The 24717-nt window shown below is 32.1% G+C and overlaps 4 protein-coding genes across 8 annotated transcripts; 3 read left to right on the top strand and 1 right to left on the bottom strand.

The window, feature by feature from the left end:
- The first annotated feature begins 712 nt into the window (after nt 1–712).
- On the top strand, nt 713–6039 carry LOC115697040 (ATP-dependent 6-phosphofructokinase 6). The gene is made up of 14 exons (XM_030623939.2): nt 713–932; nt 2536–2807; nt 2979–3025; nt 3107–3146; nt 3302–3364; nt 3446–3583; nt 3690–3848; nt 3951–4004; nt 4353–4421; nt 4516–4645; nt 4723–4988; nt 5120–5168; nt 5270–5424; nt 5621–6039. The coding sequence occupies exons 2-14, from the start codon at nt 2706–2708 to the stop codon at nt 5822–5824; spliced, it is 1476 nt and encodes a 491-aa protein (XP_030479799.1). The 5' UTR covers nt 713–932; nt 2536–2705; the 3' UTR covers nt 5825–6039.
- Nucleotides 6040–7283: 1244 nt separating this feature from the next.
- LOC115697047 (uncharacterized) lies at nt 7284–11696 on the top strand. Of its 5 annotated transcripts, none has more exons than XM_030623949.2 (10): nt 7284–7477; nt 8463–8727; nt 8894–8961; nt 9059–9155; nt 9250–9378; nt 9472–9580; nt 9676–9820; nt 10219–10261; nt 10967–11140; nt 11251–11696. In XM_030623949.2, the coding sequence occupies exons 2-10, from the start codon at nt 8509–8511 to the stop codon at nt 11380–11382; spliced, it is 1116 nt and encodes a 371-aa protein (XP_030479809.1). In that variant the 5' UTR covers nt 7284–7477; nt 8463–8508; the 3' UTR covers nt 11383–11696. The 5 variants fall into 5 exon arrangements, with proteins under 5 accessions (XP_030479809.1, XP_030479807.1, XP_030479810.1 ...); XM_030623947.2 differs by having other exon boundaries at nt 7293–7477; nt 8455–8727; XM_030623950.2 differs by lacking the exon at nt 7284–7477 and adding an exon at nt 7851–8289.
- Nucleotides 11697–15883: 4187 nt separating this feature from the next.
- Nucleotides 15884–20557, top strand: LOC115697046 (chlorophyll synthase, chloroplastic). The gene is made up of 15 exons (XM_030623946.2): nt 15884–16242; nt 16462–16506; nt 16642–16736; nt 17037–17124; nt 17500–17585; nt 17678–17764; nt 17861–17926; nt 18029–18112; nt 18220–18281; nt 18851–18926; nt 19005–19067; nt 19154–19235; nt 19806–19882; nt 19977–20024; nt 20255–20557. Exons 1-15 carry the CDS (start codon nt 16149–16151, stop codon nt 20315–20317), a joined length of 1116 nt encoding a protein of 371 aa, XP_030479806.1. The 5' UTR covers nt 15884–16148; the 3' UTR covers nt 20318–20557.
- A 129-nt stretch (nt 20558–20686) lies between these two features.
- On the bottom strand, nt 20687–21738 carry LOC115697061 (protein EMB-1-like). The gene is made up of 2 exons (XM_030623972.2): nt 21508–21738; nt 20687–21049 (listed from the first exon to the last, which is right to left on the bottom strand). Exons 1-2 carry the CDS (start codon nt 21623–21625, stop codon nt 20880–20882), a joined length of 288 nt encoding a protein of 95 aa, XP_030479832.1. The 5' UTR covers nt 21626–21738; the 3' UTR covers nt 20687–20879.
- Between the last annotated feature and the right edge of the window lie 2979 nt (nt 21739–24717).

Genomic DNA, 24717 nt, shown 5'->3' with positions numbered 1-24717 from the left:
AAAATAATAGTGGAATTATTCTCGTATATTATTTTTTTTTTATTTTTTTTTAAATTTACGGTTTGAGTTTGTAGCTGCAATGCTAATTATGAGTTTTTATACGATTTTTTTTATTACAATTTAAGTTGCAGCGCTAGTTGCAATAAAAATTTTTATGTAAAATTTCGTAAAAATACAAAAAAAGAAAAACTATTTTGAAAGGTAAAACTAAAAAAGTCCCTTAATAATACGTGCCAATTTATTATAATCAAATATTATTTAAAAAATACAAATTAAATTTTTGTTCCTAAATTTAATTGGTACAAAATTATGTATATTTTTTTAACTTTTTAAATTATTTAAAATTAATTTGAAATTTTGCATCTAATTTTAATTAATTATGCTAAACAATATGACGGTTGTCTAATTTTATTCAATTGTGCTAGTTTTATTCATAGGTTTGATATCTACAAAATCATATCCCTTAAATTTTAGCATATATTAAATTATGTCTTTTTAAATTTTTATTCATGTCAAACTTTTTTTAGTATAATTAAATAAAAAATTTTAAATCTAATAATTTTAATAGTTTGAGAAAAAAATTATAATTTAGTATATGTTAAAGTTACTTGAACTCTTCCTATTCACATCTCTATTTTTTACCATAATAGCCTTCTCCGTGTACTTTCCACAAGGGTTTTATTGTAATTTCGTAACCTCGTATTCTCATTCTTTACCATCAACCGAAACCTTTTAACTTTTTCATCTCTGTAAACCCATGGATTCCATTTCCTGCTTTTCCTCAAATTAAAATATTAAAAAAAAAACCACCGATTCCCTTAACACAGCCCCAAGACCAATAGTCGTTTGCCTCAACAACAAAAAGAAAAGCCAAAGAAGAGCCACCACCAGGCATCAAAGCTCAGACTTTGGACTGTTTTCCCTCTCAATTTGTAAGAATTATACTAACTTTTTCTTTTTTATTATTCTTCTTCTTCTTTCATTTATAAACATGTATATTTTCTTCATTTCTTATTCTTATTTGATTAGTTGTTAGAAAAAAAAAAAACAAAATTTGATGAATTAGAAAATTTAGAGTCATTCCAAGATCTGGGTTTTCATTCAATTTACCCAATTTTTCATATTTCATTCCAAATATTCAGCATATCAGAGTTGTGGGCTTAATGCCCTTTTCATGTTTTAGGTGTGTTCTTACTTAACTGTGCAAAGCAACCAAATTTTCTGTCTTTTTTTTTTCTTATGTATTGCCCGTGAGATGGGCGTAAAGGTTTGAATTTTATTGCTCGACACATGGAAAGTTGATGTATATATATGTATATATATTGTCTATGTTAATATTTATGGTACCAAATTGTATGTTTTTTTGTTTTCTGGTTGTATCTTATTAAACTTATTAGCTTTTAGATCATCATTTTCCAATACTAAGATCTAATCATAACTTAGGAAAATGAATACACATTCACGAGAAAGTTTTCCAACATTAAGATCTAATCATACTAAAGTGGATACACACACACACTAGAATTTTCTTAAGGAATCTTTCATCTAGGGGCGGACCAAGATAGAAGCGAGGAGAGGCAATCTCCCCAGAAAAGGAAACTGGGAAAATAATGTATATACATTTTAGTTAGTTACGATATATATTTGTAATAAAAGATGATATTTATATACATAATATTAGCTTTGGTGTAATGATTAAGGTAGATTACATATAGGATAGACGTCTTGGGTTTAAATCCCACTAAGAGCTTTTTTTTTCCTTCTGCTTTACGAAAAAAAAATTACGCTCCCCTCACTTTAAATCCTGGATCCGCCACTGCTTTCATCAATTGTGTTGATACATTAATTTTGTTTGTGATGTTCATTGTTGCTATAATCTTGTTACTGTGAAGGTAAATTACATTTTTGGTTTGTTATTTGATTTCTTTTGGTATCTAAAATCAAGAAGAAATAAAAAAGTGTCTTTTATTGCTAGTCTTTATCAATGCTTGTAAGTAGTCTTTATCATCTAAAAACTTGTATTGTAACATGTAGGTTCTTCTATATGCATACTCTTATTGTTTTTCGAATTACAAGCGCCATATTAAGTTATCAACAATTCACTCCTGATGTCTATATTGCTGCTAGTGGTTACTTTTTGTGCTGTGGAATTTTGGATGAAAAAAAAGACAAAATTCTCCTATTTAATGTAATTCTGATTCCATTGGTCTTTTCCTTACTAAACAAAGAATTTGTTTAAAATGTTTAATGAGATGATAATGAATCAATGATTGAGTTGATGATAATAAAAGTGTGTTCAAAAAGAGACTTGGTTTTCAAGCAATTCTTAAATGTACTTAATAGAAGAAATTAAAATATTAAAGAGTTTCTGAGGTCATGTACTTTGATGTTTGCCCTTAATTTCCAGTTTCAATTATCTTTTGTTTACAATGACATAATTTATGTTTTTTACCATTTTGTTTGGTTTTATGCTAATTATTAGTTTTATCAACTTTGACTCTAATTTTTTTTCCCCATTTTCTGCTAATTGTGTAGGAGCGCGCGTGTCCTGTAAATGTGGGAGCCATCGAATTTTTGAGTGGTGTGAAGTGATATACAAATTACCATTAGTTTCGTTTTTAATTTATTAAAAAGCATCTCAAAAGTTATAAAACTTTTTCTTAAACCACCCAACCCAAAAGAAAACCTCTGGTTCTGTTTTAAAAATGGCGGATTCTCCTGTCACTCAGATGAAGATTGTTAAAGGCGACTATGGATATGTACTTGAGGATGTTCCTCATCTCGTCGATTACATTGCTGATCTGCCTGTAATTTTCTATTGCTGTCTTCTCTTTTTACGTTTAATTTTTAGTTATTTGGAGGAACTGTATTCATTTGATTAGAAATTCATAAAAAAAGAAAAAGAAAAAGCAAGTAGACAAATTATGTATCCTTTGTTAGTTTTATTAGTTGCTGATTAGTGTTTGATTTCATGGCAGAATTATCCTAATCCCTTGCGATCTAACCCTGCTTATTCAGTGGTCAAGTATGTCATTTATTCTTTTCTGCATTAAGTGAGTTTGGTTTTATGTTTTGATATAGTAGAATAATTCTGTTTTTTTGCCAGGCAATATTTTGTTCATGTAGATGATACTGTTCCTCAAAAGGTAACATTCTTGTTTTTATTCTTTAACGATCGTAGATCTCTTATGATCTGTTGGAAAGTTCTTTCACGAATCAGAAAAAATGGCACTTGATTGTGTATGAGGAAGGTAGAGCTAGTAAATTAGTTGTTTAACATGTTCATTCCAATATTTTACAGATTGTTGTTCACAAAGATAGTCCAAGAGGGACACATTTTCGGCGAGCAGGCCCTCGTCAGAAGGTATGCAAAATATTCTTGTTTGTATGATTATAAAATGGTCCATTACGATGTATTTATGTTTCTTCCATCTGTGCTGCTCAGGTGTATTTTGAATCTGACGAAGTGCACGCATGTATAGTAACATGTGGTGGTCTGTGCCCTGGACTCAACACTGTGATTAGGGAAATTGTTTGTGGTCTTTATCACATGTATGGAGTCACCAGAATTCTCGGGATAGATGTGAGTGAATTGTTTCTTGTACCAAGTCAAAAAGCGTCTGCTTAGTGTGTTGGTATACATGCTTGAATAAGTAGTCTGACTAGAAAATTCATGCTTGACTTGTTAGGGAGGATACAGGGGTTTTTATTCCCGAAACACTGTTACTTTAACACCGAAGGTTGTCAATGACATCCATAAACGTGGTGGTACTATTCTTGGGACATCACGGGGAGGCCATGACACCTCGAAGATTGTTGACAGCATTCAGGATCGTGGGATAAATCAGGTAAGTTGCTCGTGTTTGGCCTGAATTATAAATTTATGTTTAGGCTTATATGATTACTATAGCCCTTGTGTATATTATGATCATTTCCTTATGATGATCCAGGTTTACATAATAGGAGGTGATGGAACTCAAAGAGGAGCAGCTGTTATATTCGAGGTAATTCAGCTAGTAAACTAAGAATAATGTATTGGCTGATCAGTAACACTAAATTTCCAAACTTGCTTCTTTCCTTGTATGCTTTCCTGCACATTTATTTCCTTTGTTTCCACCATTTTATATTCATGGAGTTGGTGGAAGCGAGTCTCGCATGGCTATAGTTATTTACGAAGTGTTCTGTAATCTACACGATTGGAAGTGTTGTGTGTCAATGCTAGCTCAAATGTTGTATGACCTCTTTGAGTGACATGTTTGCTTCACAGTGAATTTGACAAAATAAAACGATTTTTGTTGGAATCAATATTGTTTTTAATAGTTTAGCTGTTATTCAAATATGTCGTTCTTCAGGAAATTAGAAGACGCGGTCTCAAAGTTGCTGTTGCAGGAATCCCTAAAACCATTGATAATGACATTCCGGTACTCATCTAATACTTTATTCTGTACTGTTATATCTTCCTCGATTCACATTCCTTTTTTGTGCTTAAATCGGTACTTTCTTCTTTTTATTAAGGTCATAGACAGGTCCTTTGGCTTTGATACTGCTGTTGAGGAGGCTCAACGTGCAATTAACGCAGCGCATGTTGAATCTGAAAGTATTGAGAATGGTATTGGTCTTGTAAAGCTGATGGGACGGTACAGCGGTGAGTACTCATTTTTATTTCATAGTCTGCGATACTTTAATGGAGTTTTATGTTATTGATTTGAAAATTTAATGCAGGTTTCATAGCCATGTATGCTACCCTTGCCAGCCGAGATGTGGATTGTTGTTTGATACCCGAATCCCCATTCTATCTTGAAGGAAGTGGTGGGCTTTATGAGTTCATAGAAAAACGACTCAAGGAAAATGGGCATATGGTTATTGTGATAGCTGAGGGAGCAGGACAGGAGCTTCTCTCGGAGAGTTTGCAATCCATGAACCAACAAGATGCTTCGGGAAATAAACTACTGCAAGATGTTGGATTGTGGATATCTCAAAAGATCAAGGTAAATTTGCTATATTTTGCCTGTTTTTCTTCCTTTTTTTATTGAGGCAGTGAGATAAGCTTGTGTTACTGCTTGTCTTAACCTTTTTTTCGGGTTTATTGATTTATAATTTTTTGTTTGTTTTGTTGCAGGATTATTTCGCAAAGCAAAATAAACTACCTATTAATCTTAAATACATAGGTTGAAAGCATACTGATTTTCCCTTTTTTTTTTTCACCTTAAATTTTCACTCCAATGAATATGAAGTAAAGTTTAACAACTTATTTTTTTTTTGCTGACAGATCCTACATACATGATCCGGGCAATTCCAGGGAATGCATCCGACAATGTGTACTGCACACTCCTTGCACAGAGTGCAGTACATGGTGCCATGGCCGGGTACACAGGCTTCGTAAGCGGACTTGTGAATGGAAGACAGACTTACATTCCTTTCAATGTAAAGTTCCTCTCTTTCTTCCCTACTACTATCACCATTCCTTGAACCTTGGAAATTAGACTGAATGAATATTATTAATGTACATTTTGCAAAAAAAATTAAATAAGAAAAATGACAGTGTAAGTAAAAGATGAAAGTTAATATTCTGAAAGTGTATAAAATAATATATACACTTGCTTGACTTTGTGTTTTACAGCGCATCACCGAAAAACAGAATCAGGTTGTGATAACTGACAGAATGTGGGCAAGGCTTCTATCTTCAACCAACCAGCCGAGTTTTTTAAACCCGAAAGCTCTGACTGAAGCCAAAAAGAAAGAAGAGGAATTCCCAAACCAGTTGGATAGAGAAGATTCCATAAAAGGACCTTTGGTGACAAACAATAATGTACTTTTAACCTAAACTAGACTACTGATGACACAACTGCACAGTTGCTTGTTATCAGTATATTTTTTTGTCCAATAATTGTGTAAGCCTAAGTTAATAAGACTTGCAGTTTAGAGAGTACAAAAGATGAAGTTTTTATTTATTATTTAAAGTTTTTCGGTTTAATTATTAATAAGTGTTTGAGTTGAACTTGAATTTTCTTTTAAAAGAACCCCATCTTTTATATGTTATGTTTCCCTCTAAGTTTTTATATTTTGTTTCAATTCTCAAATCTCTTATTGTCTTGTATAAATTATATTTTGCCATTTGCCCCAACTTAATTCTAGCACCAAATAAAAATATTTTAAATTACATGATGTGGGATTCTTTTAATAATTTTATAATTTTGGATGTTTCATGGATATGATATTGTATTATCACCTTAAAAAAATTTGACAAACAAACTTTTAATGAAAATCAAGTCCAAACTAAATAATGGTATACATTAATGAGATAATAAGGGGGTGTTTGGAATGGGTTGATGTTAGCAATGGAATAATAATGTGTTTTGAGGGTATACTCTTGAGGAGGATAATGTTGATACATTAAAAAAAAAGTGAGATTAATTATTTCTTTCCATTGTATTAATTCGAATAGCATTTTTTAATTAATAAATAAATTTAAATACCATTTATATGTTGATTTATTATAAACAAAATATTACGGATATATATTTAGTCTGTGAGATTAGTCTGTGAGATTAATTTTTTTATAACTGATTTATTTTTATGCTAGTAGCAATAACATATATATATGCATTATACATAAATTTTATGAGGATGGTGTACATAAATGACATAGCGAATAAGAATAAATAATATAGTGATAAAATATATAAAAATATTCATTTTAATTAATAAAAAATACAATAAAATTTAATATTTTCTAATTAATAAATATATTTCTTTAATGAATAATTATTTTATTTTTACGTATAATTAACATTATATAGATATAATAAAAAAATATTTTTATTTTATTTTTTTAAAAACAATATATAAGATTCCTGTACTCAACCAAACAGTATAATTCAATTAACGGTAATATACACAACAAATACAGTTTACACATTTTCCTATAATTATATTCTCCTTCAAAATATTTCTTATAATCAAATTATTTTGAACAGCTCATACCAAACGCCCTTAAAAATAAAAAATTAAATAAGTAAACTTATTTATTTGCGGTAAACAACTTAATAAAAAAACTTAATATAACAAAATATAAAACTCCTTGTTGCTTTACTTTACATTACTATTTTTTTTATGATTAATTATTTTTGTTTTTGAATGAATTAGATATTTAAAAAAAAAATTAATGAGTCTTAAAAAAATAATTAATGAGTAATTTAAAAAAAATAATTAATGATTATTTATTTATTTATTTATTAATGAGCCTTAAATTTAATTAATTTTCAGATAAAATCAATAGAGATGCCCACCAGTCTAGCTCTAACCAGAGTTATCAACTAAAACTAGTGAGCCCAAAACCCAAAACCCAACCTCTTCCCTCTCTTTTGGGGAGCTCAGCTCTACTCGGCTTCAATGGCGTCCGTACTCAACACGGTTCCCTCTTTACTTTTATGAAACTCAACCATTTCGTACTCGGCAAATTTTGTTTCATTCACTAGTGAGCTCATAACACCATTTATTTTTGCTTGCTATTCTTAAAATGATGAAGGAAATAAGGAATGAAAAAGTTTAAATTCGTTATAATTGTAATGATTATTCTAAAATTTAATTTAGTTATTGATAAATATTGTTATTGGTGATGAATATAGGTTTATGAGTTTCTGTAGAGATTTTGTAAATTTTTCAAAATAAATGAAAAAAAAAATTAGATAAATATGGAATTTCAAATTTTATTGAATTGGTAAGTTTTTCAAAATAGTTGATGTATTGATATGGTTAGAAATGTAATATATCACTTTAGTTTTTTAAAATTATTTTACTAAAGGTTAGTTTACATATTCAGTATCATCCTCGATGATACCCTTACAAAAATTCTTGCAGTTAAAATCTGGTTGTCTCATATATTTTCTGTTTAATGTTTACTACTTTCAGAAGTTTTCTTTATATTCCCATGTGGGAGTGGTTTTGTAGAGAAACAATTTACCTGCATTAGTTTTAGTCATGTGTGATATGAGGGGCTGAAGCTTGAAGGTGCCATCATATGTTCTCGCTGTTAGATGTTTTTATTTTATAAATGTTTAGATTCGGGTTCATCACATGAAATTTTAGGCTTATCAATGAGCTTGGGCAATTCTAAGAAACATATTGACATGCTTGGTTAAATTAAATCCATTCCATACATGTGTGTGAAAATGTGATAGTTGTATCCTGAGTCAGAGACTTCTTCAAAGCTATTAATAAGCAAAATGTTCAAGTAAATAGTTCTTGCACTTTCAATAGCTTCAAAAGTGTAGAAGGAGACTAGCACTGGTACTTATAAATGGTTTTGTTTAATTGATTTGAAAATGTAGTTCTTGTGTTTGTGTGGTTTCGAAACATTTTGGTTTTGTGTAAGAAATAGTTCACAGGTTTGCATTGATATAACTAATTGCAAGGAAATGGGGTTTAACCAACAATTAATTTTTACTGCTGAAGAGTTTCAGGATCAGACTAGGAACTCAGAATTGAAGGAGCAAAGCAAAGGAGCAAATGTTAACACAGGTAGTTTCTTCTCCGGCGGTTTCGCTGGCCAGACCTCTCTCGTGGCGCTGGAGTGCACTTCCGGTCCTACTCGACTCTCAGACATCACTCTTTTCTTCCCTATCCCTTGCCATTTTCCATTATAGAACCGGTGTTGTATCCTTTTGTTCCAGTCCTCAAATTTCAGCAGAATCTGGTGATGTATTCCCCAAAGAATCATCAAAGCGTGTAAGATTTCATTCTATAATAGTAATCTGGTTCTTTGAAACCTTCCTAAACCCTAGCACTTTCCGGTTGAGTACTCTATTTTGTAAATTTTAACCCTTCTGTAAAATTTTGCTTAGGGTGGTGTTAATGTTCTTTGGTTATGGATGTGGCACGGTTCTTGTTTCAGGGTCCTCTGGAATCTGGATTATATCTAGTAGGAACACCGATTGGTAACCTTGAAGATATCACTTTACGGTACTCATACTATTTCACAAACCCCATTGCAACTTTTTCTCCCCTGTTTATTTGGTTGCTATGGCACTCCACAAAGACTTGGTATTTTTCATTGCAGGGCTCTCCGTGTTCTAAAATCAGCTCATGTGATACTTTCAGAAGACACCAGACATTCTGGGAAGCTTTTACATCATTACAATATAACAACTCCCCTTGTAAGCTTTTCTAATCTTTTAACCATCTAACTCATTTTACTATTTGTTATTCGCGTTGAAGTTGATTCTAATTCTCAGTTTTAGATTTTTACAGTTAAGCTATCATAAATTCAATGAATCTCAAAGGGAACAAACGGTGTTAAGGAGGTTGAAGGAAGGTGAGATTGTTGCACTGATTAGCGACGCAGGAACACCAGGTATTAGCGATCCTGGTACCGAATTGGTGAGTTTGCTAGAATATAGTTTGCCCTTTTAACTTTTCACTCAATTTCAACTAATGAAGTCGATGAATGTATATAACATGACCTTCATGTAGGCTAAGCTATGCGTCAATGAGAATATTCCCGTCATTCCTATTCCCGGCCCATCTGCTTTCGTGGCTGCTCTTTCTGCCTCTGGTCTGGCCACTGATGAGTTTACATTCGGTGAGTTTGCTGTGTATTTTGATGTTCTGCTTCTACTTCTTGGTGTGATGGTGTCTATATTACTTGTGTGTTATGAATTCAAAATCATGCTGTAGTTGGATTTCTTCCCAAACACACAAGCTCTAGAAAGGAGAGGCTAATGGTTTCCGCAAATGAAGCAACAACACAGATATTCTATGTACCTCCACACAAGCTTCTTCAATTTCTCGAAGAGACTTCTGTGCTATTCAGTGATACAAGGTAAACATTTTGGTGCTGTCCCATACATTACTATTCTATGTAATTTCACTTTTATGTCATTTCCTTGTGTACCATGTTGCCAACACTGAAATGTGTTAATATTTGTATTATCAGAGCTACTCTCATCTTTCTTTACTACATTTGGCACTGCACGTATTATAAGATTTGTAAAGTCAGAAATTCACTGTTGCTTTGATGTTTTACTTTATTTATCAAAGTATTTTTAGCTTGTTTAATTACACCATATAATTTGATCTCCCTTATTGATTTATTTTTTTCTTTTGATCAAGAAAAGAAATTTGTTAATCAAACCAAACCAAACCAAATACAGACCAACGGCTACAGCCTCACCATCCCGTATTGATTTTTAATTGTTCTGTAACTTATAATTTGTGCAGGCGATGTGTCATAGCTCGTGAAATAACCAAACTACATGAACAGGTATATTTTAAATGATAAATCATTTCATAGAAATAGAATATATTCGGATGTATAGCAGGGCTGTTTCCCTACCGTCTGCAGAATCTTCATCTTTTGTCAGAACTTGATTTTTAAATGAATGAACTAGTCACCTAATCATTTGATGACCTAGGACCTTGATATATCTATTTTGAAATTACATGAATTGTCCTACCTTCCTTGCTTTTACTCAATATACTACTTTCTCTTTACATTCTATACCTATAAGTATCTTTTTCATTTCCTTGTTGCTGTACTTTTAAGTTCACTAAACTATCTTTTTCATTTCCTTGTTGCTGTAACTTCTAAGTTCAGAGGCCTTCATGGTTAGAGACACCTTTTCAAAATAGATTATTCATGGTTTTGATGAAGAAGATATGGTTGGTTCAAATGTACCCTCAAAAAGGGTGTATTGGTGCACTCGCACATTGATACTTACGACATTCTGTAAATTTTTGAATTTTTTTTGTTCAGTTAAATTAGTACCGAAAATAGAGTTCAGAAAACTTGTTCCACATGCGCATAAGAAAAAATAAGTACATGTGTAATAGACTGATTGATCTATATTTTTGGCATAAATTTTCAAAAAATATTTGCATCTTCTAGTCCCTGTAAGTGTATGTAATACACTGGATTTGTATCTGTTTTATGGAATTTTGAATTGATTATGATGATATGTTTCATTAGTTTTGGCGGGGTACATTAGGGGAAGCAAAAAAAGCATTTTCTGTTCATAAGCCAAAGGGTGAGATTACTTTGTTAATTGAAGGAAAGGCAAAGCCTGCTGTTGAAACTCCATCAGATTGTGAGCTTGAGAAGGAATTAAGCCATCTGATCTCAAATGGTCATAGTCTTTCTTCGGTAATGGCTGTCGCATTTCATTAGAATGAACTTTCTATCTGGACTTGTTGTGACATTCCCGCTCTGCGACTACTACACTGGCATTTGACATTCTTTCTTATTGTACACAGGCTGTTAAATTAGTGGCTAGTGGAACATCAATGAAAAAGAAAACTGTGTATTCGATTGCATTGAGAAAATTTGGGAAGCAACTCGAGTCTGAGGAGGAGGATGTTGATCTTGATTCATGCAAACCGGAGTGAGAATGCTTACACAATGTTTAGGAGTGAAAGAGGTAAATAATAAACGTTGTCATCTAATTTTGATAGGTTATCATTATTTGTGGAAATGTTTTAACTAGTGAAGGACTGGCTTGTTCCATTTTTGTAGTTCTTTATTCAGCCTGTTGTTAATTTTTGAGGAAAATTCTAAGTCATATATATATATATTTATATAAAAGTTTTATGTCAAAATCTAGTACTTAGACTGGCAATTCTTCTCTCCAAGATTATGGCGAAGATGCGTCAATATTGTTAGTTCAGAATCTATTATGTATTATAAAGATTGATCATTAACATGTTTTGTGTTGTTGAAGTTGAAGTATATATTATTGTGTAAAATATACTGATTTCAAATACAATTAAAAAAAAATCTATGTATTCAATCATATCAACTTAAGGCCTAAGCCCTTTGCCATAAAGCAATGCCAAAGAATTAACATCATTATTAATGTTTGTCTTAATAATTGCTGTAAAAAAAGTTTGTCTTAATAATTAGTATTATTACATGCAAAATGACTATCTCTTACAACACACTTTTAAATTACATATATTACCAAAACTTCACTTTTTTTTAAAAAAAATTATTATATTTTATTATTTTAAATATATAATATTAATATTATGTATATTCTCACACAAAAATAATTATTAAAACTTAAATTAATTAATAAAATGTGTTTAGAGCAATAAATAATATTCTATACATATAGAGTAAATTTTAAAGAAATTTTAAAATAAAGGAATTTAGAACATTTGCTGTAGCGTGTTTTCAGTACGATTATTTAAATTTTTTAAAATTTTTCTATTTTAAAGAGATTATTGTGAGTGCTCTTGCAATATTGGATGACTTTTTAAGCTTTTCACTAATTTACATAGCTAAAAAAGTTTTTTGTTAATTTTTGGTAACTAGTTAACAAAAAAGTTTGAAGGTAATTTTTAGCACTGATAGAACAAATATAGAAAACGTAAACAACTTTATCATAACACCTCTATATCAAGTCTTTATTGAGTTTTATTTTACAAAAAAATGAATTCAGGGTATTATTTAGTACTATTTTAAAAAATCTAAAATTTAATTTGTCATTTAATAAAATAGAAGTACAACCAATAAATTTTATAAAATAGAGTATTTAAAATAATATTTACTCTTTTTTTTTTTTATAAAACTTTGGAATTAAGAATTTAAAAATTAAATATCAAGGTAGGTAAAGTGGATGACAACAAACTTGTATGGTGAGTTAAAAAAACAAACCTGTATGGTTATAATTTTTCTTTTATTGGATTTATCATATTTTGATTTTTTAAATGAAATATGTTATTTTATTTTATTTAATTTTCCAAAAAAATTAAAAATTATGTTCTTTGCAAGTTTTACTTTTGCTTTTTCAGTAACTCAACCTGAAATATGTTATATTATTTACGAAAATTATATATTTTATGAATTTTTATAAAATGGCTTATTATTATTATTATTATTATTATTATTATTATTATTATTATTATTATTATTTGTTTTGAAAATAGTTATTTTATTGAAAAAATTCAAAAAATATTGAGTGTGTGGTTGATTGTAGACCGATTTCTTATTTTAATATCATTTATTAAATCACTGCAATAGCCATTTGTGCTCGGTTGAAGTATGTTTTGAAAGATGTTATTGCTAAAAACTAAGAAGGCTTCACCAAAGGACATTATATAGCTCACAACATCATGGTCGATCGGCCAAGATCTTGTGAGATTTTATGAGTGAACTTTAGTTAAATTAAATTGCCTTATTAAAATGGATATTGCAAAGCTTACGATACAGTTGATTGAGATTTTTTAGTTTTTGATTCCCAGCTCACTTCATCAAATTGGTAATGATTTGTATCTCCACTTCTCAGTTTTCTCTGATGATCAATGTGACTCTATGGATTTTTCAAATCCAAGGGAAGGTTGAGATAAAAAGATCCAATGTCGCCTACACTCTTTGTGCTTGAAATGGAATATTTGTCTCGCACTCTAAAAAAGGTTGCAAGAAATAAAGATTTCAAATTTCACGAGCGTTGTGCGAAGCTTCAAATGACGCACTTGTTGCAACTGATGTCATCATGTTTGCTCATAGTGACTGAGTTTATTTACCAGATGTAAAGGGCCTTTATCCTCTTTGCTCAAATCTTAAGATTGCAAGCTAATAATGACAAATTTGAGATTGTTTGTAGTGGTATGAATGAGCAAGAAGTTCATTGAGTCTTATTAGTCTTTGGTTTCAGAAAGGAGCTCTTCCCTTTTGTTACTTAGGGATACTTATTAGTGCTAAGAAGATCTCAGCCAATGATTGTGAAAATGGTGGTTAGGGTTAATTGGATTAGTTATTTAGACCTTCACTATGTCCAAACATAAGATTTGACCATATTATATAATCTAATTGAGTTTAATTATGCGTGCCAAGTGCCAAACGAGCCTATATGTATTAGGTTTATTTTAAAGATTATTTCAAAAATACACAAAAATAATAAAAAAATTACAAAATAAAGTTATAAATATTTGTACAAATTTTAAAATTTTATTTACTTAAAATAGGAATCTTTTGATATTTTGATGTTATTTTTATATTAAACTCTTGTTATTGGTTTTTTACTAGACATCTCCAATGAGGGATGCCAATTGGAGTTGTCTTGCCACATGTTTAATGTAATCTAATTTTCAAGACTAATTTTATGTAAAGTGTGTCTCAACGTAGACAATAACCACATGATACTTTTTTTTAATAGAAAAAATTATTTTTTTTACCTAAAAGTCATTAATTTAGAGATCATGGTAGGCAACTTTTAGTGTTGTCAACCATTTGGAGTATTTTTTTAAGAAAATGTGACAAATCTTGGGATGAGAGAAAATTAAAAAAAAATATATATTTTAGGAGATGTGTATATTTTGACAACTATAAATATTCTCCCCCATTAGAGATACTATTTTCATATTATTTTTATGTTGTTTTCTCGTTAAGTTCATATAGTTTTTTTTTTATAATTATTTTTGTCTTATTTTTATAGAACACTGAAAAAATATTAAAAAAAATAAGGGTAAATACTATTTTAGATATTGTATTTTGCAAAAGTTACTAATTAGATCATTTGTTTTGTTATATAACAAAATAGGCTCTATATTTTTCAAAATAGTAAAAATAAGACCCTAAGCTCAATTTTTGATAATTTTATTTTTTAATATAATCAAATTAAGGACAATTTTAACACAAACAAATACATAAAATGTAACCAGTTTTGCCATAACATCTCTAGATCGAATTATTATTAAGGTTTATTTTGACAAAAAATCAATTTAGGGTCCTATTTGTACTATTTTGAAAAATATAAGATCTATTTTATTATTTAACAAAATAAAGAATCTAATTAATAACTTTTGTTAAATACACGATACAAAATGATATTTACCCAAAAATTAAACATAAATTATTTTTACTAAAAAATAATGTATTTTGTGTAATTTTACTTTTATTTTAGGAATAATTACATAAGGCACCATTTTTTGTAAAATATTTACATTTTTACGTTCAAAGAATGTTTTTTTTACATTTTTACGGTTTTCCAAAAAATAACACGAAAACAACATAAAATCAACAAGAAAACAACATAAAAGTAATATCAAAATAACAACAAAAAATAACATACATATAACAAAAATTAATAACAAATGAACAAAATTTTAACATAAAAAGACCATATTTTATGTAAATAAAATCAAAAAAATCGTAAAAATGTTTAAAATTTCATGAAACCGTATTTTTGTTATTTTTTTGTTGTTTTTGTGCATTTGTGAAATTTACCAATCTTTTTTTAACTTTACACAAAATGTGGGACCCTGAGGTTTGGGGCCTCCAAACCACTCTCTCATTTACCTTACTTTTACTTACTAGATATATGTTTTCGTATGTTTCTTCTTGTGGAAATTTTACTTTTTTTTTTTTTTACAATTTAATTTTTTTTGACGCGGTGAACAGAGTCATACATGATTAATAATACAGCATACTATAATTGGTAGTAGAACCTCTTTTAATCAGAATAGCTCATCGTCTAACCGAATACCAGATTACAATTTAAATTTTTAATATAACTTTGCTTGACAGTTGAATTATTTTGTACCCTAATCTACTCGATATTCAAGATCATTTTGTTTTGATTTTTTTTCTCATATTCATATAAATTGTAATTATATAAGATAAATACATATCAAACCATGGTATGACTTAGGATAGACAATGAATTTTTTTGGATGGAAGAAATCCCCCTCTTTCTGTGTAACTTTTGTTACCGTTGTTATCTTAACCTTTATCGGTTACCCAACCAAAAAAAAAAAACACTTTTTATTTTATTTGTTATGGGGTATGACTTTTTATTTTATTTGTTAAGGAGTGTATTGTAAAAACACTCTAATTATTTTGTCCTTTATTCTTATTTTACATGTTTTTTTTAACAATTGAAGTTTCATTGATGATTAATTTTACATGTTGAAACTTGAAAGGTCGATATAACCAACAAAAATGACGCCACAATCTAGTACGCTGCAGTACACCATAAACTCCCTGTTTCTCTACTCTTCGATTTTATTTATTTTTTCTTATTTAGCAATGTAAATTGTAAAGACTGAGTGGAGACTCTGGTAGAGTTATCACCTATTCATATTCATAGTATACCCAAAGCCCAGAAATCTCTTCTCTCTCCTCCTCAGGTCACACCTCTACTCGCCCTTCAATGGCCTCCCTTCTCAATACGCTTCCCTCTCTACGTTTATCAAACATCACCACTCAACGACTGCGGACTCCGCCAGTTTCGGTCTCGTTCACCAGTGAGTGTTCACTCACTCAACCTCCATTTTGTTTTGCTCACTATTGTTATGAGAGAATGGAAGTGTTTCAATTCGTGAGCATTGTAACGGTTATTTGCAAATTTATTGTCGTTTCTGTAATGAAATCTGTGTTCACCAGTTTTGACTTTTAAGCTTTTGATTTTGTGTGTTTCTTAAATTATGTAGTTTGGTGGAACTGAGATTTTGCTAGTTTTTCAGGGAGGAATTTTTCGATTAGGGCAGCTGATACTGATGCGGAGAAAGGTATTTTCAGCTTCTAAAGAACTAAAATAATAATAAAACAAAAACTGTTTTTTGAGGATGAAGATTTAGATGAGTGTTGAGTTTTAATGAAGCGATTAGTTTTCTTTGATGGTTGATTAATGTATGAATTTGTAGGAGTTAAATCTACTGTTCCAGATAAGGCACCAGCTAGTAGTAATGGTTCAAGCATAAACCAGCTTCTTGGTATCAAAGGAGCCTCTCAAGAATCTGTAAGTCAAATTCTGGACTTGACTGATTACTTTTGCAAAGTATTTAGTCTGAAAGGTATTCGGTTTTTTAGTAGATTCAAGCTCGATTGGATTTAGCTTTTAAATATGTTGTTACTTTAGCTTGATATAATTGGATGTGTAATATGTTGAAACGTTTTTTAGTTTTTCAAATTGTGTGGAGTAGAGTATTGGTAGATTGTTTACTTGTAAATTTTTCTGATAGGGAAAAGTTATTTAAACTTTATGATGTGAAAAAGATGAAGACTTGTAGAGTTTAATTGTGTGTATTTGACTTTTCAGAACAAATGGAAGATTCGACTTCAGCTGACAAAGCCTGTAACTTGGCCTCCTTTAATTTGGGGAGTAGTTTGTGGAGCTGCTGCTTCTGGTACTTACTTTGCTGCACTTGATTGTTAGGAAAAGGCTGACTTTCTAATCTCAATTTTCCCACATCGAATTTAAAAATCATGCTTAAATTTCTATCTTGCATAAACAACAAACTTCTTAGGTTGTATTCAAAAGAGCTAAGAATATTTTTCCAGTATGTGATTGTTCATTCCAATTGTTGATTACCATATTTCTCATATTGGAACCTATGTGATACCTTTATGGAGAAATGACAGCTTTTAGAGCATGTCCGATGGACACCATACTAGTATAGATCAGCACAACACTTACAATAGGCCTTAGAGACTGGTGAAATTCAATCGTCATTGTTTTAAATTTTATTAAAGTACTGATTAAAAAGAAAATCACATTGCAGGAAACTTTCACTGGACTTTAGAGGATGTTGCCAAATCAATCGTTTGTATGATGATGTCTGGCCCATTTCTCACAGGATATACACAGGTCCTCACCTAATGAATTTATATCGTGTACTGTTTTTCACTGATGGGCATCATTTAACTCAAATAACTTTTTGGATTTTTTTCTTACTGTAGACAATTAATGACTGGTATGACCGAGATATTGATGCAATTAACGAACCTTATCGTCCAATTCCTTCAGGAGCTATAGCTGAGAATGAGGTAGGAGTGTGACATATATATTTTCTGAATTAGCATAGCTTGGAGCTCTACTTCATTGCAGTTTTAATACTTTTTCTTTAAAATCAATTTCATCAGGTTATTACTCAAATTTGGGTTCTGCTTTTAGGAGGTCTTGGCCTGGCTGGTTTGTTAGATGTTTGGGTGAGTGGATTAAACAATGGTGGTTTTATTTTCCTTTTTTCGACAAACATGTTTAGGAAAAATCAGTGACTAACGTAATCTTCTTATCTTATTCTCGTATAGGCTGGGCATGACTTCCCTACAGTTTTTTATCTAGCTTTGGGTGGATCCTTGCTATCATATATATACTCTGCTCCACCTTTGAAGGTAGTTTCCTTTTTCTCATGTTTTCAAGTCAGATTTATTTCACTGTTTTTCTAGAAAAGGATTTACTTAGTCCTTGAATATTGACTTTGCTACATCTTTTATTGCAGCTGAAACAAAATGGATGGATTGGAAATTTTGCCCTGGGAGCTAGTTATATTAGTTTGCCATGGTACATTCCTGTCTTACCACCCATTGATAAGATTTTTTTTCTTCTAAAACAACACCCTTTGATAAGATTGAAGCCATTAAACTTAGATAAGACCTTTGAGTTGAAATCTTGTTGTCTTATGAAAAATATGAGAGGCTTAAATCCATTTTTTTTTCTTCTTATCATTTTCAGAAGTTCTCTTTTATGTCTGTGGGGGTTGTTTTGTAGAAAAAGAAGTTATCATCATAGTAAGGAGGCATCATATGTTTTCACCGTTAGACGCTTTTTATTTTATAAATCATCTATTATGCTACTATGCTATTGTAACTTAAAAAACTAGCTAAATCTTTCTTTTAACTTTAGTGTTGGGCTCAGTACATGAAATTTTGTGCTCATCAATGAGCTTGGGCGATTCTAAGAAACATCTTGACATGCTTGGTTAAATGAATTCCATATGTTAAAATATGATAGTATTATGCTAAGTCTCAAACTGATAGCTTAATAATATGAACCATGTTTGTCTTCGTCCTATAGTCTACTCCAATACTAGGAGGCAACTAACAAGTAATGTTTTGTTATCTTATTGATAGGTGGGCAGGTCAGGCTTTATTTGGAACCCTTACACCTGATATAATAGTTCTCACACTTCTGTACAGTATAGCTGGGGTACGTTTTTCCTAGAAGTATTTTGATGTATGTGTTGCACTGTACATGGTCTGATCAAATCACCATTTACTTTTTCAGTTGGGTATTGCCATTGTCAATGACTTCAAAAGTGTGGAAGGAGATAGAGCACTGGGACTTCAGGTCATCTACGTTTCTCCCTTTAAATTTTTCTGATATACCTCTTAAAGGTGGGACTTTTATCTAATTATGTTAAAACATGTTTCCAGTCACTCCCTGTTGCTTTTGGTTCTGAAACTGCAAAGTGGATTTGCGTTGGCGCGATTGACATAACTCAGTTATCTGTGGCTGGTAAGCTGTTTGAGATTTTTATAGCTGTAAACTTCTTACTCGGGATTAAATGTCTGTTTTACTTTGGGATTAAATTATAACTTCCACAGTATTTTCTTTTCGTCTGTGAACTTCAATGAATCATTTTTAGGCGTGAATGAAGTTTACCTACTTTGTTTTGACCATTAGATCTTTCGAAGTGAGTTCACTGATGGTTTGCTAGTTCTGATCAGCACCCTTTCTCCACTCAGTAAAACCCATATTGTAAAATAGCCTAGCTGGGCTTCTAATATGAGACCTCTTACACACAACACAACACAACCAGTTGAGTCAGATTTGAGCGGTAGTGATTGCACGTTATTTAAGTTTAAAAGCAATAAGCACACTTAAACTACACAAGACTGAAAAATATTTGTATTACAATTTATTAGTTACTTTTTGCTCACTGAATAATTTATTAGTTTCAAATATTTGGATTGCAATGTGTTTTTCTCTTTCATAATTGTACGCTAAGCGTGTTTTTCTTAGTTTTAGTCAGAGTCCACCAGGCTGACAATTTTCTTTCGTGGGTTTGGAAATGTGGTTTTGCAGGTTATCTGCTTGGGGCTGGCAAGCCATACTATGCCTTAGCTCTTCTTGCATTGATAGTACCACAAGTATTTTTTCAGGTAATACATTATTAATATGAACATATGTTTACTTTGTATGAGAGTATATTCTTCAGAGCTTTTGCTAATAATGCATAGTGTTTGTACCCTGCAGTTCAAGTACTTTCTCAAAGACCCAGTTAAGTATGACGTCAAATACCAGGTATAGTTATTCTTATCTGCCGTTTTTATCTTAGTTTAGTCTACCCTAATTAAGATATGGCCCAAGCAAAACCTGTAACAAACTAATAAAACCAGTTGATGCACCCCTAAAAATCCTTGTGCATATAAGATAGTGTTGAACTTGAGGTTCTGCATAAAAATCATTGGACGATTAAGCTTTTCAGCATTGCCTTATTTAAAGTAATAAAATTTGCTGTGTAAATGTTTCAGGCCAGTGCTCAACCATTTCTGGTGCTTGGTCTATTGGTGACTGCTTTAGCAACCAGCCATTGATATTTTCCAAGATCCTAATTATTTGAATCCTTGTACTTTAGCACAACTGTATGGTAAATCATTTAATAGTTGAAGAGTTCTGACAGGTCAGTTTCAAGCTATAGCATATGTTGTTTGTTTTGTTCTAAAATTTTGTTCTCTTCCTTCTTTTATTGTATTAGAATAATAATAATAATAATAGAATCCTAATTTATGTACCTGTTGTAAATTGAATTAAACATCAATATATTTGTTGTTTCCCGCTTTGGCCTACGCAATATCAAATCAATTTACAGGGGCCTAATTATAATAAGTTTGCTTTAAAAATTCACCTTCTCACTTCTCAGACATGTCATTTTTAGTTGGAAAGATCATAAAGAGGATCGCAAGAACCCAAATAAAACTAAGTACGTACATAAAAAGTAACATGTAGATACATTACCTAGTAACACTATGTAAATTACAGAGACCTAAAACAGACCCCTACTGTAAAGGGGGTGCTTATTTAAACTAAGTAGGCTAAAACATGATAAGAGACTACATTATTAAACCCCCTAGATTGAGTAGTTTGTTCTGAGGAAAACTATTTATCATTTTTGGTTCTGAACTTGGACTCGTCGATTTGAATTCCTTCTTCTTCGGCTCTTTCTCCACCAGACTTGTCGGTGGTGCTCAGCCCACCTTTGCGGCCCATCTCTTGGTAGCCCTCGTGGCCCAACTGTTCGCTCCTTGTCTGCCCTCCTCGGCTCCGTCCTTATCATCCAAGCAAGAAAAAGCCCAATTAGCCCAAATTAACATATATGTAAAGAAGGTGATATTTATATTTAGCAAAAAAATAAGGGGTAAGTTGAAAAATGCCTCTTCTATTAATCAATTAATCAAATTTGCCTCTAAGTTTATATTTATTTGAAACATACCTCTTTTTATATGTGTTGTACCCAAAATACCCTGACATAAGAGAGTCACATGGAGAGTATCTTGAAGTGACAGGGGCAAAATTGGTATAATGTTTAAAAAAAGAGGTAAAAATGATAGATTTTAAAAAAGAGGGTAAAAATAAAAAAGGATAATATAAAAAGGGTATAGAGTGTAATTTCCTCAAAAAATAATAATGTGATATTCATTACAATTAAGGTTATAACTCATGCTAGCTTCATTGTAGTGTATCCCTGTATCCTATATGTAATTATAATGTATATATATATTTATACCTTCAGCAAGGTGTTCCTGAGCCTCGAGGCTCTGGCCACCAGTTCCACCAGGGACGACAGTTTCACCTTGCTTTGCTTTGGCATCGAGTTCTTGCCTTTGCTTCTGTGAGCTTGCCATTGTGTTTGTATATGTGTATATATTCTTACGTATAGATAATCTCAGAAACTAAGTTTTACGTAGTAGCTAACTAAAAACTGTAAGGGGTGATGTGATACTATTCAATAAAACAATCATATATTGTGTATTTATAGGCAACTATATTATGTCATATTTGGTACAAAGATATGGAGAGAGAAGAAAAGTGACCCATAAAACGACACGTCGAGACATGTCATGGTCATGGGGTCTACGTGTCTAACGTGGACCGAAGGAGCTATACAGTGATGACACGTATGACAATTGAATTTGAACATTCTACATAGTAAAAACGAAGCTGTGAAATTATTATTAAGACACGTGTTATTTTCTATCTCTCGCTCTTATCGCTACAGTAAAATTTATAATAAACGACATGTCGTTTATGATGAAGACCGACTATATCTAGTTGATTCTTTCTTATCTATTAGTAAAACGATAAAGATGAAAATGGATGTGGGAAAAATCTGGAGGATCTGTTGTACCATCTCCACTTTAATTGTCGTTATGTTAATTTGATGGGGAGATTTTATTTTATTTTTTTTTTAGAGAGAAAGATAGTGATTGTGGCATTGTCACATGTTGTCTATTGAACCACATGCAATTAATAAAGAAGGTTTATTTGTTTATCAAGGTAAAACATAATATACTATCACCATATGATCAGACAACAGTAAACAAAACACAAATTCAATTCTCTAAAGGGTAAAGGTGTTTTTTTTTTTTTTTTTTTTTTGTGTATTGTTAGCATTGTGATTCTGTCTCACAATTGTTGAAGAACATAAAGAGCAGAACATAGAAGAAGAAGAAAGACTGAGTAAAGAAGAGAAAGAAGAAGGAAGAATGAGACTGAAAGAATAGTCTTAGACTTAATCAGAGAGCACAATACAATTATACACAAGCTCAATAGAGTTGACCAATTAACTACCAATCTAACTCTAACCGAATCCTAACAACTCACATAATTGTCGTAGCAGATAGCTAACTAAGACACTTTCCTCAAATTTAAAGTTAGTAATGTCAATAATTTCAAATTTAGTTCTGAACTGATTGGACCTTCACTTTGAAATAGTCTTTGTAAGGCCATCAACAATTTGAGCTATTTCGAAAAATGTTAGAATTTGAACCATCTTCCAATATAGTTTCTGGTCCGACCTTCGCAAGATCGTAATCATGTTTACATTTTAATAGTCGGTTTAGTGATCAACAATCTCTTCAATGACTGCGGAAAATAGTTCTTGTGTGACTAGTCTCAACCCACCTATTTCCCCGAAACGATCAAATACTTATTAACTTAGAAATGTACGGTGTAGCCGTAAGTTCACCTTCTAATTCGGGATTTACGCTGTAGTAGTAATGAATATACACCAACACCGCTTGTGCAGTCTTGGAAAATAGTTGCTTGTCAGTCAACATCTGTTTACCCTTTTCAGAAAACTTCAACACTCCTCCTCTTGTTAGTGCTTTCTTTCATGACAATTCTCTTTATGGAAGTTCCCCACTAGATCAAGTGTAAAATTTCATATGCTCCTTGTTGAATTTGCAAGCTAGTCAGTACTCCTTAGCGAACTCTTTTGCCAAAGGCAATATGTCCGCATTGGGTAAATTCGTGTTACCAAATTTGGTGAGAATAGTTTTCCTCTTATAGAAGGAGGTTAGTTTCTTCTCTAACATAAGCACGAAATCATTTGGAGACTTACAGACTTCCGCAGGACCTGAGGTGTCTTTTGGGAGATAAGGTTGAACAGCTGCATAGAGCTCAGTTTGCTCTGGCGGTTTGTAACATCCTACTTAGAGAAACGTCACGTGTCGTGATTACAAATTACTAAAGTCAAGTGATTTAAAACCAATATTAAAATTACATATCTAGAATCTGTTAGAGAGGTGGACTCGGCCCAAGGAAGAGGCCCAATAACATTGGACCAGGAAGCACTAAAGAGTCAAGCCCACAAGTGGACTCAGCTGGGGGAAACGATTCACAAACCAGAACAGAGGACTGAGGAAGCAAGCTCTGAAGGTATGGCTTCAGTGAGTCGATTGGAAGAAGGAGGACTCGCGCGTGGACAGAGGAGGCGCGTAAGGCCCAACTGGTTGAAGGGGTTTGTGCGGTTAGAGAGGAGCTGAAAGTTGTTTTCCTTTTCTCAATAATTCTGTTGAGCAATTTCTTTGTAGAGAATTGTGGATTTTTCAGTCATTTAAATAGTTGGTTGTAATGGAACAAAGGTTTTTATGCAAAGAAATATCAAGCCGAAAGGTGGATTGGGAGTTTGGCACTGACTCGAAGAGTGCGTTTGTATCAATTGGTGCTTTCATTGTTCTTACTCACCATGAAGAACGAAGAGATTGCTGGGCTTTTGCAAGCGATGGAACTCAATTTCAAACAACATTCGGAGGACCAACTTCAGAAGTTTTCAGCCATGTTGGAACAACACACGCTGAAGACGGAAGAACGATTGGCTCACATGAGCTCACACAGTCCGGGAAAGTCGGATGGTCGATCAAGTGCAGACCGAGAGAGTAGTCGATCCGAACACAGGAGAACGGATGCGATCGCGGATGACAGGGAATTGAATGCTTTGCTGAAAACCTTGCGAGTGAAGGTGCCGCGGTTCGATGGGTCGAATGTGGACGATTGGATCTATAAAATTAATAAGTTCTTTGACCTGCACAAGGTAGATGATGATTTGAGATTGGCAATGGTTGCGTTTCACCTTGATGGCGCTCCATCGGCTTGGTTTCAATGGATGGAAAAGGGTGGGTCGATTACGGATTGGTTGTCTTTTCTTAAGGCACTTCAGCAACGATTTGGAACTTCAATCTATGATGATCCGTTGGGTAGGATTTCCAAGCTAACTCAATCTGGGCGTGTTGCGGATTACAGAGCTGAATTTGAGGAGTTGATGCCAAGAATTACAGGAGTTTCGGAGGCAATGTTCATGAACTTCTTTGTTTGGGGTCTGAAAATGGACATTCGAAGGGAGTTGCTGTTGTCGAAACCAGTGGATTTGGGCGATGCAATGGCGAAGGCACAACTGTTTGAGGATCGAAACGAAGACTTGGCGGGTCGAAAACGG

Source organism: Cannabis sativa, chromosome 7, assembly GCF_029168945.1.
Source record: "Cannabis sativa cultivar Pink pepper isolate KNU-18-1 chromosome 7, ASM2916894v1, whole genome shotgun sequence".
NCBI lineage: Eukaryota > Viridiplantae > Streptophyta > Magnoliopsida > Rosales > Cannabaceae > Cannabis > Cannabis sativa.
The sequence above is the reverse complement of the archived record's forward strand: the minus strand, read 5'-3'. Positions and strand labels throughout refer to the sequence as shown.